The 15499-nt window shown below is 33.9% G+C and overlaps 1 protein-coding gene across 3 annotated transcripts in view; it reads left to right on the top strand.

The window, feature by feature from the left end:
• LOC143046419 (serine/threonine-protein kinase SMG1-like) overlaps positions 1–15499 on the top strand; it is a 141516-nt gene that overhangs the window by 109625 nt on the left and 16392 nt on the right. For all 3 annotated transcript variants that reach the window (XR_012969160.1, XR_012969159.1, XM_076219583.1), the window contains exons 52-61: positions 3119–3259; positions 3955–4059; positions 4653–4738; positions 5130–5265; positions 9514–9607; positions 10727–10825; positions 11499–11692; positions 12868–13053; positions 13353–13589; positions 14284–14401. Coding sequence is in view for 1 of the 3 variants with exons in the window: in XM_076219583.1 (XP_076075698.1) it covers positions 3119–3259; positions 3955–4059; positions 4653–4738; positions 5130–5265; positions 9514–9607; positions 10727–10825; positions 11499–11692; positions 12868–13053; positions 13353–13589; positions 14284–14401 (1396 nt within the window). In the remaining 2 variants the exon portion in view is untranslated. The remainder of the gene's footprint in view (positions 1–3118; positions 3260–3954; positions 4060–4652; positions 4739–5129; positions 5266–9513; positions 9608–10726; positions 10826–11498; positions 11693–12867; positions 13054–13352; positions 13590–14283; positions 14402–15499) is intronic.

Here is a 15499-nt window from a genome sequence, read left to right as displayed (position 1 = left end):
AGTCAAATCGGCACCCATAGAAAAGGTCAATTCGGCACCTGGTTAAATCGGCATCTAGTCAAATCGGCACCTACTTTAAATTCAATTCGGCATCCAATAATACTTGATATAATATATGGGACTGGGACTATTTAAGTTTGTAATTTAAGAATACTAGCATAAAAGTCCCCCACGGTCCCAGCTTGTCTGGCAAATCAGCCGTCGAACATCAGAGTAATCTCGAACTATGAAGTGAAATACCTTCTCTCTCTCTCTCAGTGACTGCTGTTGAAAGTAAACTTGGAATTGATAGCACACAAATAAAACACAATAAATACATTGCTCGTACACTTGTATCCGGGATTAGCTATTTTTAAAGTTGACTATTCAGATTTATATTACTTGTATGTGCAGTTGAATTAGTTTTGAAAATAATACTATCCAGCTGTATATATGTATGCGGTCATAAAACTTTCGAGTCAGTTTTTAGCTCACCTGGCCTAAAAGGCCATGTGAGCTTTTCTTATCACTTGGCGTCCGTCGACGTCGTCGTCGTCTGTCGTCTTTAACAATTTTTCAAACATCTTCTCCTCTGAAACTACTGAATGGATTTGAATGAAACTTAAAACGATTGTTCCTTAGATTATCCTGCACAAAGTGTGTGCTTCGATTTTTGATCCGTCAAAAAACATGGCCGCCGTTACTTAAAATAGAACATAGGGGTCAAATGCAGTTTTTGGCTTATATCTCAAAAACGGAAGCATTTAGAGCAAATCTGACATGGGGTAAAAATGTTCATTAGGTCAAGATCTATCAGCCCAGAAATTTTCAGATGAATCAAACAAACCATTGTTGGGTTGCTGCCACTTAATTGGTAATTTTAAGGAAATTTTGCAGTTTTTGGTCATTATCTTGAATATTATTATAGATGAAGATAAACTGTAAACAGCAAAAATGATCAGCAAAGTAAGATCTACAAATAGGTTAATATGACCAAAATTGTCAATTGACCCCTTAAGGGGTAAATGTCCTTTAATGACAATTTTTCACAATTTGTTCATCATATTTGCTATCTTTAAAAAATCTTCTCCTCTGAAACTACTGAATGGATTTGGATGAAACTTAGCATGATAGTTCCTTAGATTATCCTGCACAAAGTGTGTGCTTCGATTTTTGATCCGTCAAAAAACATGGCCGCCCTTACTTTAAATAGAACATAGGGGTCAAATGCAGTTTTTCAGTTTTTGGCTTATATCTCAAAAACGAAAGCATTTAGAGCAAATCTGACATGGGGTAAAAATGTTCATTAGGTCAAGATCTATCAGCCCTGAAATTTTCAGACGAACCAAACAAACCATTGTTGGGTTGCTGCCACTTAATTGGTAATTATAAGGAAATTTTGCAGTTTTTGGTCATTATCTTGAATATTATAATAGATAAAGATAAACTGTAAACAGCAAAAATGATCAGCAAAGTAAGATCTACAAATAAGTTAATATGACCAAAATTGTCAATTGACCCCTTAAGGGGTTATTGTCCTTTAATGACAATTTTTCACAATTTGTTCATCATATTTGCTAACTTTAAAAAATCTTCTCCTCTAAAACTACTCAACCAAATTCAACCAAACTTCATTTGAATGATCAGTAGGGTGTATAAAATAAAGTTTGTGTTTTATTTTCTATTTCGTCAAAAAACATGGCCGAAGGCATTGTTTACCAGGTGAGCGATTCAGGCTCTTGAGAGCCTCTTGTTTTGTACTCATACTCGAAAATCAACCAATGAAATTGCTTGATTTCTTGTTTCGAGCATGATTTTTGTGCTCCAAGCACTGAGCAAAGTTTTATGCCTTCAAGGCCATAGTCCAAATAATTATGACGTCTTGGAAGGCTATTATATTTTTTTCTTTGAAGCCTTACTTCGACGTCGAAGTAAGGCGTCAAAGAAAAAAAAATATAATAGCCTTTCAAGACGTCATAATTATCTGGACTATCAAGGCCAGGGCTGCCAAAAATGCGTGAGACTCACGCATGTTCATGCTTTTTTGCAGCAGTATCCTTGGATCAATTTTTTCCTCTTTGATCTTTTCTATTTTGGCCAAATCTCACGAATTTGCTTAATGAAAAGTTGGCAGAACTGCTATACATGTGTCAATGAAAACTATATGGCAATCGTATCCCTCAGAGCATTCTGCTCTTTGATTAAACACTGTGGATATATTCATTAAGATTATCTCCCCTGGTTATTGTTGAGTCTGACTGTTCATTTATTATGTAGTTCTTTTGATTCATACAAAGTGCAAATTTTGCATTGGATACATAATTTACATATTACATCAATTTAGATAAAAAAATATCTTAAGAATTACATGATTAATTTGATTAAAAAAAACGTTTTATTTTGCATCTTGAATAATTTTGAAATCTTGAAAATGACTTTGAAATTTATTTTGCAAGCTAACTTAACTAAATAATAGCAATGCACACTTGGCTGAGATTCACTTTACTATCATAAATACTGAAGAATGAACAAACTAATCCCCCCTTAGACAAGCTTACCCTCCTGTAGGTTATAAGGTTAATTATACAAAAGTTTGATCAGAAATCAACTTTTAATTTTTGAATCAGTGTTTATATTGAAACTATTAAAAATGTATTATTGATATTGAATAAATATAATGCCACATGCAGTTTTGCAGGAGTTCTTATTTATTATTTGTACATGTATTTTTATCATTGACAGGTCAATTTTTTGTTCAGGTAAATTAATCAATGAGTGATAGATTTCTCTTGGAAGAAATTTAAAGGTCCCATCAAATAAACTATACAGAGAACAATACCTGTTGTATTTGTTCAATGGGACAATAGAACTTACAAAAGTTTAAATGGACAGGTAACTTGCAGGTGAATCTATGGAAAACTATGATAGGGTTCGCAATAAACCTTCAAAATATAAGAATCTATATTGCTTTCGATTAAAACTTTAGTTTCTATAGAGTGATAATCTTTAAGTATTGTAGCTTTATAAATTGAATGTTTCGCTTTAATGACTTTATGACCTTTTGAATGAAATGTTTCTACCATTAAAATATTTTGGATACAGAACATTCAAATTCAACTTTATTGATTGTCTTTTGCAGCATGTGATTGAAAGAATTCAAGGCTCTTCCTTCCAGAAGATGTGTGCAGAGTTTGCCACCAATCTAAATATAGGTCCACCCAGCTTTGCTGCTGCCACAGAATTTCTTCAGGGAGCAGGTCAAGGTCAAATTGTTCAACAGGTTAGTATTGAATGACATTGTATGATTATTGGTTGGAATTAGCTCTTCCCTCATTAAGTACAACAAGGTCAGGTTTTATCTAAAGTATTCACTTGAAATATTTAGTAAAATCTATAAACTACATTTTGTTTTTTTTAGTGTAAAGATACATGAGTAGTGAATGATAGTTTCAATATCTCAAATTCAAGTCATTTTACTGTTACAGAATGTTGAGACTTCTTTTAAAAACATAATGTTCACCACCTCAGATACAAAATATCACTCTCCTATTACATTACAATAGATATAGGAAGATATGGTATGAGTGCCTATGAGACAACTCTCCATCCTAGTCACAATATATAAAAGTAAACCATTATAGGTCAAGGCACAGTCTTCAACAATGAGCCATGGCTCACACCAGACAGCAAGTTATAAAGGACCCCAAAAATGACTATTGTAAAACCAACGGTCTAATCTATATAAAATAAAAACAGAAACACTTATGAACCACTTCTACAAACAACAATTACTGAACATTTTTGTTTTTATAATATATATAGATGGACCAATGATCTGTCTTTTCTCATTTTATCTGATTCTAAAACATCCAAATAAACTTGTGAATAGCAGACATTGATTATATTTTGGAATGTTATTTTTTGACAAATCTGTTATTTTTACTATACTAATTATTTACATTCTAATTACTTTAGTGTGAACAATTAGAAGCAGAGATGTCAAGTCACTTGACTGTACAAAGATCCAATTTACACCATGCCATAGATGTTCTCCATACTTATGCTGCAATAGTTTCACAGGTAAGTAAGATGTGGAATGATTCTACAAAAAGAATGTATCTGTTTAACTTTATTGTGTAATTCTGGCATAATTCACTATTTATTTGTAAATCTATATGTGTACCACTCCATAAATATAGTGACAATACATGATTTTTCCCATCCATACTAAAATATTATGCTTTAGTATCATACAGGTGCAGACACACATCTATGTCCACACTTTATACATGTTTGTTTTTATTGTAGTTTGTTACAACTTTAGCTGACCAGAACAGGACATATCATGTTCATGTTCCTGGTTTTAGTATGTTACTGGTTCAGACACACATCTGTGTCCACACTTTATAAATTATTGTTTGTTTTGTAGTTTGGTACAACCTTTGCTGACCAGAACAGGACATATCACTACTTATGTTCCTGGTTTCAGTATGATACTGGTTAAGACACACATCTGTGTCCACACTTTATAAATTATTGTTTGTTTTGTAGTTTGGTACAACCTTTGCTGACCAGAACAGGACATATCACTACTTATGTTCCTGGTTTTAGTATGATACTGGTTCAGACACACATCTGTGTCCACACTTTGTAAATTATTGTTTGTTTTGTAGTTTGGTACAACCTTTGCTGACCAGAACAGGACATATCACTACTTATGTTTTCTACAGGAAGTGGTCTGTGATTTTACATCTGAAAGGTAGGTTATAAAATAAGTGTATACAGATAGAAATAAGAAGATGTGGTGGGATTGCCAATAAAACATCTCTCCACCAGAGACCAAATGACACAGAACAAATTTAGTATTTGGGAAATTCCTTCAAGAACGTATGTTGTCTTTAAACCATCAATTGTCCTTCTAGAAAAGAAAAGTTTTTGGGAAATTTTCATGAGAGGAGGACAATGGCAATTTAATCTGAGATTAAAAAGAAGAAAGGTCAATGCTACAGCAGCTATAGATTAACAATAAAGGACAAGGGAGTTAACTTAATTTCAAATATTGCCACATTAATAACATTTTAAACATATAAAATGAAAATCAAGTTAGTTTCAAACTACGAAATAATTTGTGGTATATGTGATTGTTACAGGTGCCATGGTATAGTGAATCAGTTCCATGAACTTTATGGCAACCAACATGTCTCACCAATGAAAGCACAGTTGATTCTAAACACTGAGGCCAAACTACAGGGAATTATAGCTGATCTGAATGGCAGATTGATAAAGGTACACATATACCATGTACTTATCGTAGAGACCCAAATGAAAATTATTACCAGATATTTACCTGCCATTAGCAACTTTAAAATGGATGTCATTGATGGAAGCTGATTTACTAAGCATTCCAAAGTGCCTGACTTCTCCTCACTTAGAACTAAGATAAATAAAAAATATAGGATATCCATATGTTTGTTAAAAGATTTTGAAAATTAAAAATCATAATTTGAAACCATGATCAGTTTGGAAGATACAAATGATTAAAAAAATCTCCAATATATAGTTTGATAAATTCAATGATTATAAAGTTTGATCTATCATAATTCATTTGTTTTTGGGATACGATTGCTTTTAAGCAATCTGTAGACTTTTACCGTTGACTCAGGGCTCATTCCCTCACGTCAACTGTTTTATTTTAAACATTCAGCAACATCTCAGATTCTTATGATTGTCTTGCTTTAAAAGGTAAAAACAAGCAAAAGGATTGAACATAAACATTTTTCCTGTATTGTTCTTCTCATAATCTTCATGTTTGATTTTTCCCTTGACTTATATGCGTGTTTTTAACAACACGGAAAATCAGAATTAAGCAGTATTTATATTTAGTGTTTTTATAAATTTAGAAACACGTCAGAGGGAATTCCCCATTTTAGATAAATGCGAGAGTTCTTTGAATTCCGATAATTCTATTTCTGTCATATAAGAACTGAAGTGGAGTTTTCTATATTTTACTGTTATGAAACTGATACTGTACTCTCATAAAGAAATTGAGACTCATTCATCATATCATAAATTAAATAAACGTTCTTGTTCCAAATCGCAAGTCGCGGGTTTGTTTATGTATTAATGCGCATGCGTATAGTTTTTGTCGAGCCTGCAACTTTTGTTGCAGAAAGCTCGACATAGGGATAGTGATCCGGCAGCGGCGGCTACGGCGGCAGCGTTAGCTCACTTCTTAAAAGCTTTATATTTTAGAAGGTGGAAGACCTGGATACTTCATACTTCGTATATAGATGCTTCATGTTACGAAGTTTCCGTCAGTAACATGTCCAATGTCCTTGACCTCATTTTCATGGTTCAGTGACCACTTGAAAAAAAAGTTCAAATTTTTTGTAATGTTGAATTCTCTCTTATTATAAGTAATAGGATAACTATATTTGATATGTGCGTACCTTGCAAGGTCCTCATGTCTGTCAGACAGTTTTCACTTGACCTCGACCTCATTTCATGGATCAGTGAACAAGGTTAAGTTTTGGTGGTCAAGTCCATATCTCAGATACTATAAGCAGTAGGGCTAGTATATTCGGTGTATGGAAGGACTGTAAGGTGTACATGCCCAACTGGCAGGTGTCATCTGACCTTGACCTCATTTTCATGGTTCAGTGGTTATAGTTAAATTTTTGTGTTTTGGTCTGTTTTTCTCATACTATATGCAATAGGTCTACTATATTTGTTGTATGGAATGATTGTAAGGTGTACATATCTAGCGGGCAGATGTCATGTGACCCTGACCTCATTTTCATGGTTCAGTGGTCAGAGTTAAGTTTTTGAGTTTTGGTCTTTTTATCTAATACTATATGCCATAGGTCAACTATATTTGGTGTATGGAAATATTTTATGATCTTTATGTCAGTCACGCAGGTTTTATTTGACCCTGACCTCATTTTCATGGTTCATTGCACAGTGTTAAGTTTTTGTGTTTTGGTCTATTTTTCTTAAACTATAAGTAATGGGTCAACTATATATGTTGTATAGAAGCATTGTTAGCTGAACATGTCTGCCTGGCATGTTTCATCTGACCTTGACCTCATTTTCAAGGTTCATTGGTCTTTGTTTAGTTATCTTGGTTAATGTTAAGTTTATGTGACAGTTGTAATAAAGCTTAGCTTTACACCTAGGACTATCAACATAATATCAATGATTAGTATAGAAGGCGAGACATTTCAGCGTGTGCACTCTTGTCTTGATTTCAAGGGGTATCAGATTGAGTGGTTGTTCTGGATTCCCCGTTTATTAATTAATTTGAAACTCATTGGATTCTTTCTATGTCTGCCTGCTATTGAGGGTTTAATTATGTTGTTGCATAATTTAAAATCATATGCATCATTTAAATTAAAATCAATGAAGTTTTACCTATAACACCCCTTTAGCCGAAATGGAGTCTTCCATATTATCGTTTCGAGTTGTCTCCCTTTCAGAAGTATTTCCCGTCAAAATCGTCAAGAAAAAATTAACTCGTTAGATGTTGATAAACGTCGTATTATATTAAGAACGATCTCAATTTAAACAGGGGAGTGTGTACGGAAGGATTCATGCCCACTGACCCAAAGGAAATTAATAATTAAAGATTTAGAAATGGGGTTCCTCCTAGAATTAACGGTGATAAGATACGAAGTGAATAGTCCGAGATTACTGGGTACAAGTCAAATCAGCACCTGGTCAAATCAGCACCTGTAGAAAAAGTCAAATCGGCACCTGGTTAAATCGGCATCTAGTCAAATCTGCACCTATTTAAAAGTCAATTCGGCATCCAATAATATTTGATATAATATACGGGACTGGGAAATGGGGTTCCTCCTAGAATTAACGGTGATAAGATACGAAGTGAATAGTCCCGAGATTATTGGGTACAAGTCAAATCGGCACCCATAGAAAAAGTCAAATCGGCACCTGGTTAAATCGGCATCTAGTCAAATCGGCACCTATATATTTAAAATTCAATTCGGCATCCAATAATACTTGATATAATATATGGGACTGGGACTATTTTAGTTTGTAATTTAAGTATACTAGCATAAAAGTCCCCCACGGTCCCAGCTTGTCTGGCAAATCAGCCGTCGGACGTCAAAGTAATCTCGAACTATGAAGTGAAATACCTTGTCTCTCTCTCTCAGTGACTGCTGTGGAAATTAAACTTGGAATTGATAGCACACAAATAAAACACAATAAGTACATTGCTCGTACACTTGTATCCGGGATTAGCTATTTTTAAAGTTGAGTGACTATTCAAATTTATATTAACTTTGCATGTGCAGGTGAATTAGTTTTGAAGATAATACTATCCAGCTGTACCATGCCGGCCTTGCGGTCATAAAACTTTCGAGTCAGTTTTTTTGTACTCATACTCGAAAATCAACCAATGAAATTGCTTGATTTCTTGTTTCGAGCATGATTTTTGTGCTCCAAGCACTGAGCAAAGTTTTATGCCTTCAAGGCCATAGTCCAAATAATTATGACGTCTTGGAAGGCTATTATAATTTTTTCTTTGAAGCCTTACTTCGACGTCTAAGTAAGGCGTCAACGAAAAAAAAATATAATAGCCTTTCAAGACGTCATAATTATTTGGACAATCAAGGCCAGGGCTGCCAAAAATGCGTGAGACTCACGCATGTTCATGCTTTTTTGCAGCAGTATCCTTGGATCAATTTTTTCCTCTTTGATCTTTTAATTCTATTTTGGCCAAATCTCACGAATTTGCTTGATGAAAAGTTGGCAGAACTGCTATACATGTGTCAATGAAAACTATATGGCAAACGTATCCCTCAGAGCATTCTGCTCTTTGATTATGTCTTTAATTTTACTAAGAAAACAAAATAGCTCACCTGCCCAAAGGGCTTTTCTCATCACAGTGTTGCAGTTAACTTTTTACATTTTGAACTTCTTCTAGACAACAAATGAATGGAATGAAAACAAACATTGCATGAATGTTCCTTATGAGATGTTGCTACTTTGAAGCCTAGCAATCATCCAAATTGGCCACCAGTGGGGGACTTAGTTTAACAAATAGGACCCTATGGGAAATACTGTGAATTTATTTATTTTCGTGGGTATTAATTTTCGTCCAGGTGCTGACCAAGTGTTGCTACTTTGTACCAAATTTAACTTCCTGGATGGCTGCCAATGGGGAACTTAGTTTAACAAAGGACCCTATGGGAAAATATACAAATGTCTTCTTCTAGATAACCGCTTAATGGAATGAAACCAAACATGGCATAAATTTTCCTTATGAGGTGCTGATGAAGTGTTTTTACTTTGCTGCTGAATTACTGTTCAAGATGGCCTCTAGGATATTTATTAGATAATGGGGCAAATATTAAACCAAATTTGGCCTCAATCATTATAAGGGTATCTTTAATGGTTTAAAGTTATTTTTACATGATTTCCAAAACCATAGTAGAATCAGATGAGCAACACAGGCTCTTGAGGGCATCTAGTTTCTATTTCTATGACACAATAACCTATGTTACAATATTGCAGCTTCTTGAGAGGAGAAACCAAGATCCTGCTGAGCTCCCTTTGTTAGAACATCAGATTAAAGAAAATGACAAGGCTATACAGATATTTGTCCAAGGTAAGGATCATGTCGTATCTTACCTCCCTTTGTTAGAACATCAGATTAAAGAAAATGACAAGGCTATACAGATATTTGTCCAAGGTAAGGATCATTTCTTATCTTACCTCCCTTTGTTAGAACATCAGATTAAAGAAAATGACAAGGCTATACAGATATTTGTCCAAGGTAAGGATCATTTCTTATCTTACCTCCCTTTGTTAGAACATCAGATTAAAGAAAATGACAAGGCTATACAGATATTTGTCCAAGGTAAGGATCGTGTCTTATCTTGCCTCCCTTTGTTAGAACATCAGATTAAAGAAAATGACAAGGCTATACAGATATTTGTCCAAGGTAAGGATCGTGTCTTATCTTGCCTCCCTTTGTTAGAACATCAGATTAAAGAAAATGACAAGGCTATACAGATATTTGTCCAAGGTAAGGATCTTGTCTTATCTTGCCTCCCTTTGTTAGAACATCAGATTAAAGAAAATGACAAGGCTATACAGATATTTGTCCAAGGTAAGGATCGTGTCTTATCTTGCCTCCCTTTGTTAGAACATCAGATTAAAGAAAATGACAAGGCTATACAGATATTTGTCCAAGGTAAGGATCTTGTCTTATCTTGCCTCCCTTTGTTAGAACATCAGATTAAAGAAAATGACAAGGCTATACAGATATTTGTCCAAGGTAAGGATCGTGTCTTATCTTGCCTCCCTTTGTTAGAACATCAGATTAAAGAAAATGACAAGGCTATACAGATATTTGTCCAAGGTAAGGATCGTGTCTTATCTTGCCTCCCTTTGTTAGAACATCAGATTAAAGAAAATGACAAGGCTATACAGATATTTGTCCAAGATAAGGATCATTTCTTATCTCATGTCTATTCTGTCCATATAATTGGCACAGAGTCAACTTTCTATTTGAAGTAAATTCCCTCATATTTGAAGTTATTCCCTCAAATTTGAAGTAAATCCCCTCATATTTGAAGAAAATTGCTTCATATTTGAAGTTTTTGTCCCATATTTGAAGTAAATTCCCTGAATATTTGAAGTAAATTTCCCCATATTTTCACTTTTTTGTAGTTTGTCTGATTATATCTGTAAATATTTTTTAAAAAGACTTTTATTTTTACAGAAAATGGTGTGTGTGGTGTGACTAGTTTGACAGCATGGATTATTTCTGCTTTATGTTCCCTTAATAAAAGATACAGTCAAATGGAGGCTGCAGCAGCAGGTACTGATTATGTTTCATAAAAAAGGGCGGATGTAGAAATGGAGTGTGATGTTTATCAGTTAAATGGCATTAGCTATACATGTATATGCTTTGTTTTCCCCACTATAAAGTAAAGTCAATTCTGCCACAAGTTTTAAACCAGAAATTTTTACTGGATGAATTATAGAATGTCCAAGTGGAAGGTGGAGGGACCTGATATATCATATTTATTGGAGGAGGAAGCCAGAACACCCAGAGAGAACCACCAAACTTTGTCAGAAACCTGACTATCCTAGTCAATTAAGATTGGAGTTGAAAGCATCTGCTTTATACATATTTGAACTCACAACCTTAGTGTTAACGGCTAGTGATACAGCAGTTTAACTACTTAGACCACACTGCAATCAGGCATCTAAAACTAATAAGGATACTTATTGTGATGCACAGTAATTTCCTTCCAAATTTTCTACTACCTTCAGTAATTTTGGGTAAATTTAGGTTCATTTGTCTTCGAGGGGACTTCAAAATAAACTTCTTAACTGAGAATTTAAATCAACTTAGTTCAATTTATAAGAATTAGAAATGCCTTTAATAAACATGATTTTTACCTTGAATTATCTTAGTTTTCAACACAACAAGGTTTCAAATGTAAGTCATGGAATTGGGTTATAAGAATGACTTGTATATTCACCAGGTGCTGGAGACAGACTGATGGACTTAACATCAAGGGATGGAGACTGGTTTTTAGATGAACTCTGTAGTATGAGCAGTAACGTGATGCATTTTATAGAAACCCTGATGGCCAACACTTTGGTACAAGAACTGGTCCACTTCTCTTCTCTACACAGGGCATTGATGGCCACACATAATGTTTACATTGCTCTGCAGGTAAGTTAAAATGTGGAAATGTTATTTTATTTACAAAATGTACTTTTAATGTAGTATCTCTTTACATTTGTTAATAATTAAATCTTATAATGTTAAGAATATTTATATGATATATATATTTTGCAAAAATCAAATATCTATTGCATAAATTATGAAGATGACCAAAATTTTGTAAAGATACAGTAATTTAACAATGGGGCATGTGGCAGGTGTATATTTTGTAAAGATAAGATATTTGTTGAGAGACTTATGTAGTTGACCAAAAGCTTGTAAAGAAAGAATATTTAAACAATAGGAGGTACGAGAAAGGTGTGTTTCATTTTGCATTTCTTAATAAATTTTTTCATTGATTTCATTATGAAGTTCTTTGAACAGTTGCTCAAATACTGTTGTTTGTTTATCAGGTTTACTGTCTTAAAAAAAAACTTTTTTACAAATAGCACAAAATTAGAACCAAATGATTTAGAAAATTAAAGACTTTCTATTTGTTTATTTTAGAGGTGGGGGTTGGATTCTATAAATTTGGGTCAGTCAGGCAAATCAAAACACACAAATGTTTTCGGGGAGGGAGGATTGGGCCATGTGGCAAGTGTAAAAGTTATAAATTACATAATTGATGATCTAAAATTGTACAAGCTAGAGAAGAAACATTGTAAACAGCTTTATAGAGTAAAAAAAAAATGTAGATTATAATTAACAGTCTTATATTTGAAGATTTTCATAGCATCAATTTTAAATCAGATGATTGCAAATGTCCTTTGACTGGTAAAATCAATTCACAACCATCAAATCACCCATTGATAACCACAAATTTTCTAATGTATTACTAATTTGTATCTGTTTACTAAAAAAAATCAATTGATGCCCTCAAATCTTTAAATACATTACTGTCATCAGGCCCGTAGCCAGGAATTTCCAGAGGGGGTTTATTTGGCCTCAAAAACTTGACTTTAACAGTCACAATTCGAACAGAACGTTGACTTTAACAGTCATTATTTGTTTTCAAAGGGGGGGGGGGGCGTCCGGAACCCCCCCTGGCTACGGGTATGGTCATTTCTTGAATGTATGTAAGCAAGTTACAAGACAATTATTTTTAGAAAATGAAGATAGTTTCCAAGTTCAAGTTATTTAAAAATATTTCTAAGTTACTTAAGACATGATTATATTATTTACAGGAACTGAATGTAAATTTTCGATCCATCATCCTCCCAGAAGCTCTAAAGGCAATTCAAGCCCAAGAACCCACAGTTTGTATGGCTTTGGAAGAGATAGAGAAGTTGTTCTCAGATATGACTCACCCTCTAGACACCATTGTGTCTCAGCTAGAAGTTCTACACAGGAATGCTATTATGGGGATAGAGGTATGTTACAAGTTCAGGAGGGAAAATGGGGAGGGGTTTAGATAATTTATTCTTAGAATTGACCCATCATTAAGACACCAAAGTTCTACATATATGAATGCTGTCATGGGTACAGAGCAAGGGTTCCAGAAATGATCATATTTGCCAGTCATGACCCACACTGAAAGCTATTTGTCTCTGGTAGAATTGGATTAAGGGCAAATTTCGTTTTTTTACAGAAATAGTTTCGTCATTTAAGATCAGGTTTTACATATGTATAGTAATTCAACAAACCAGATTATTATATGCATCCTTTACAGAATGATAACTTGGAAATGATGACAGTAGTGAAGCGTATGCAGATACAGTACCAAGATTTACTCCAGGGCCGAGACTCCTCCGAGTTGTCACCAGGTCAGATGTTACTCATGGGATTTGATGGTTTGTTTACTCGACTAGAGGATGAGTTTACAGATCTGATGGAAGCCATTGATGGTCTACAGGTTCCTGATGTTTGGAGAAAGGTGGACGCTGTCAGGGAAGGCAAGTCCATGCAGGTGAGAAAACAAGCTATCAATTACTTGTGTTGAATGTTGCATACACTACATGTAGAGAAAATTACAAATATCATTACGATTATCAGTCAAGTATGCTGACAAAAACATTTTTCATAACATTGTATAGTATCTTAGAAAAAAGTAAATAAGCATTAATTCAGATATTTTATGTCAAGAGTATAGGATACAGGGGACTGTATTTCCATATTGATATAAACAACAATCTCCTAACATCAGGGTTCAATTGGGTGTGAGAGAACAAATGTCCAAATGAATATAACAAACCCTACAAGACCAGGGCTCTACTTTATGAACACATGTCCAGATTGATATACATGTAAGCAATGATATAGCGAAAGAAAAATGATCCTCAAAAAAATAGATTCCAATGTATTGTTTTTCTTGATTTAGTAAACTAGCGATAATTATAGATTATCATTGGTAATCTCAACGACGGCTAAAGCAAGAAAAGCAATCTTGTTGAGATGACCAATGATAATCTGTTTATCGCTATTTTACCTATGAAGACGTTGTCAATTACATGTCAATTTCATTAGCAATGCCACGTGGCTCCTTAGTTTTAAGCGATAATTTTCCATCTCAAGCGAGTAGCATGATATGAAAAATTATCACACAAAAAGATCAAAGGAAAAATATACAAAATAGCGATAACATGTTTTATTTGATATTGTAGCTCTCTTCCTTTACCAGTAACACTAGAGGATATCTTTCAAGTCTTTTCTTCATTAAACGTCTACAGACCATGCAGATGTTTTTCCACATGTGTACACAGTTTGCTGCAAACTTACAAGGTAAAGAATTTTTCTTCTCGGAAGTACTTTTCTCTCAGTATTTTTCTGGGAAAGACGGCTTCAAGCCGTCAATCCCCTATGTGGTTGGCCAGATTGACATCCCCTCAAGTCATTCATTTTGTTTTAAAGTTTGGAAACCCCCAAAAATCTTACTGAGATTGATCAGAAGGAGACACAAAAATGAATACATTGAATTTATACACTTTTTCTCACATTTTCTTTCTGTTTCTTGTGAAATTGTCCTATTTTGAGCTCCCCTTACACTATTTACATTTCTTTTACAATCAGGAAAAATCTATATTTCGAAATATTTGAAATATATCCAACCTGCATTTGAGAGAAAAAATAAAAATCTTAGAGTACTGTCACAAAAAATGGAGAATGACCCTAGCCTGCAGTTTAGTGGTACACTATTAAAATTTCAAAAAATATTGTAGTAGTTGTTAAATGATAGAAATCAGTTGAATTTTAGATAATTAACTTTTATCTTTAATCAATTGTTTTGATTGAGAAGGTGCAATTCTCTTCCATTGGTCCAAATTGACTCCATGATGAATTCTTAACTAAGGAAACGAAATTACATTAAACAGCAATTGATTGCAATATTGTCAACCTTTATACATGTTCTAGCTGTCATTTTGTTCATTCATTGTATGTAGACTATCAAAGGATACACCCCCCTCCAAAAAACAAGAAACAATGGCCGTCTTTCCCCTCAGAGCTCTTCAGCTCTTTGATCTTTTAGTATAATGTACAATTTAAAAGTAGTTTGCTGGTGTGTGGAATTTATCTTTTAAGAATGTTGCAGTTATTTTCAGTTTGATCCGAAATGTTTTACTACTTTAATATGTGAATGTATACCAGGCTCATCATGCTGTTTATAGCCATCACAATTCATGGTGAGGATACATTACAATTCATTTTGAGGGGACAGTATAAATTATATGTTTACAAACAGTCATAAAGGTTTTTTTTATGTACTAATGGTTTTATTACCCGATAAAGTAGACCATGCTCAGTACATTATATAGAACCATTACAACAACTCTTGTGAGGAGGGTTATATTTTTCAGTATGTATTATTTATTTTATATTTGC

The sequence above is a fragment of the Mytilus galloprovincialis genome, chromosome 9 (genome assembly GCF_965363235.1).
Source record: "Mytilus galloprovincialis chromosome 9, xbMytGall1.hap1.1, whole genome shotgun sequence".
NCBI lineage: Eukaryota > Metazoa > Mollusca > Bivalvia > Mytilida > Mytilidae > Mytilus > Mytilus galloprovincialis.
Note: the sequence above shows the minus strand (reverse complement) of the source record. Positions and strands in the feature narration are given on the sequence as shown.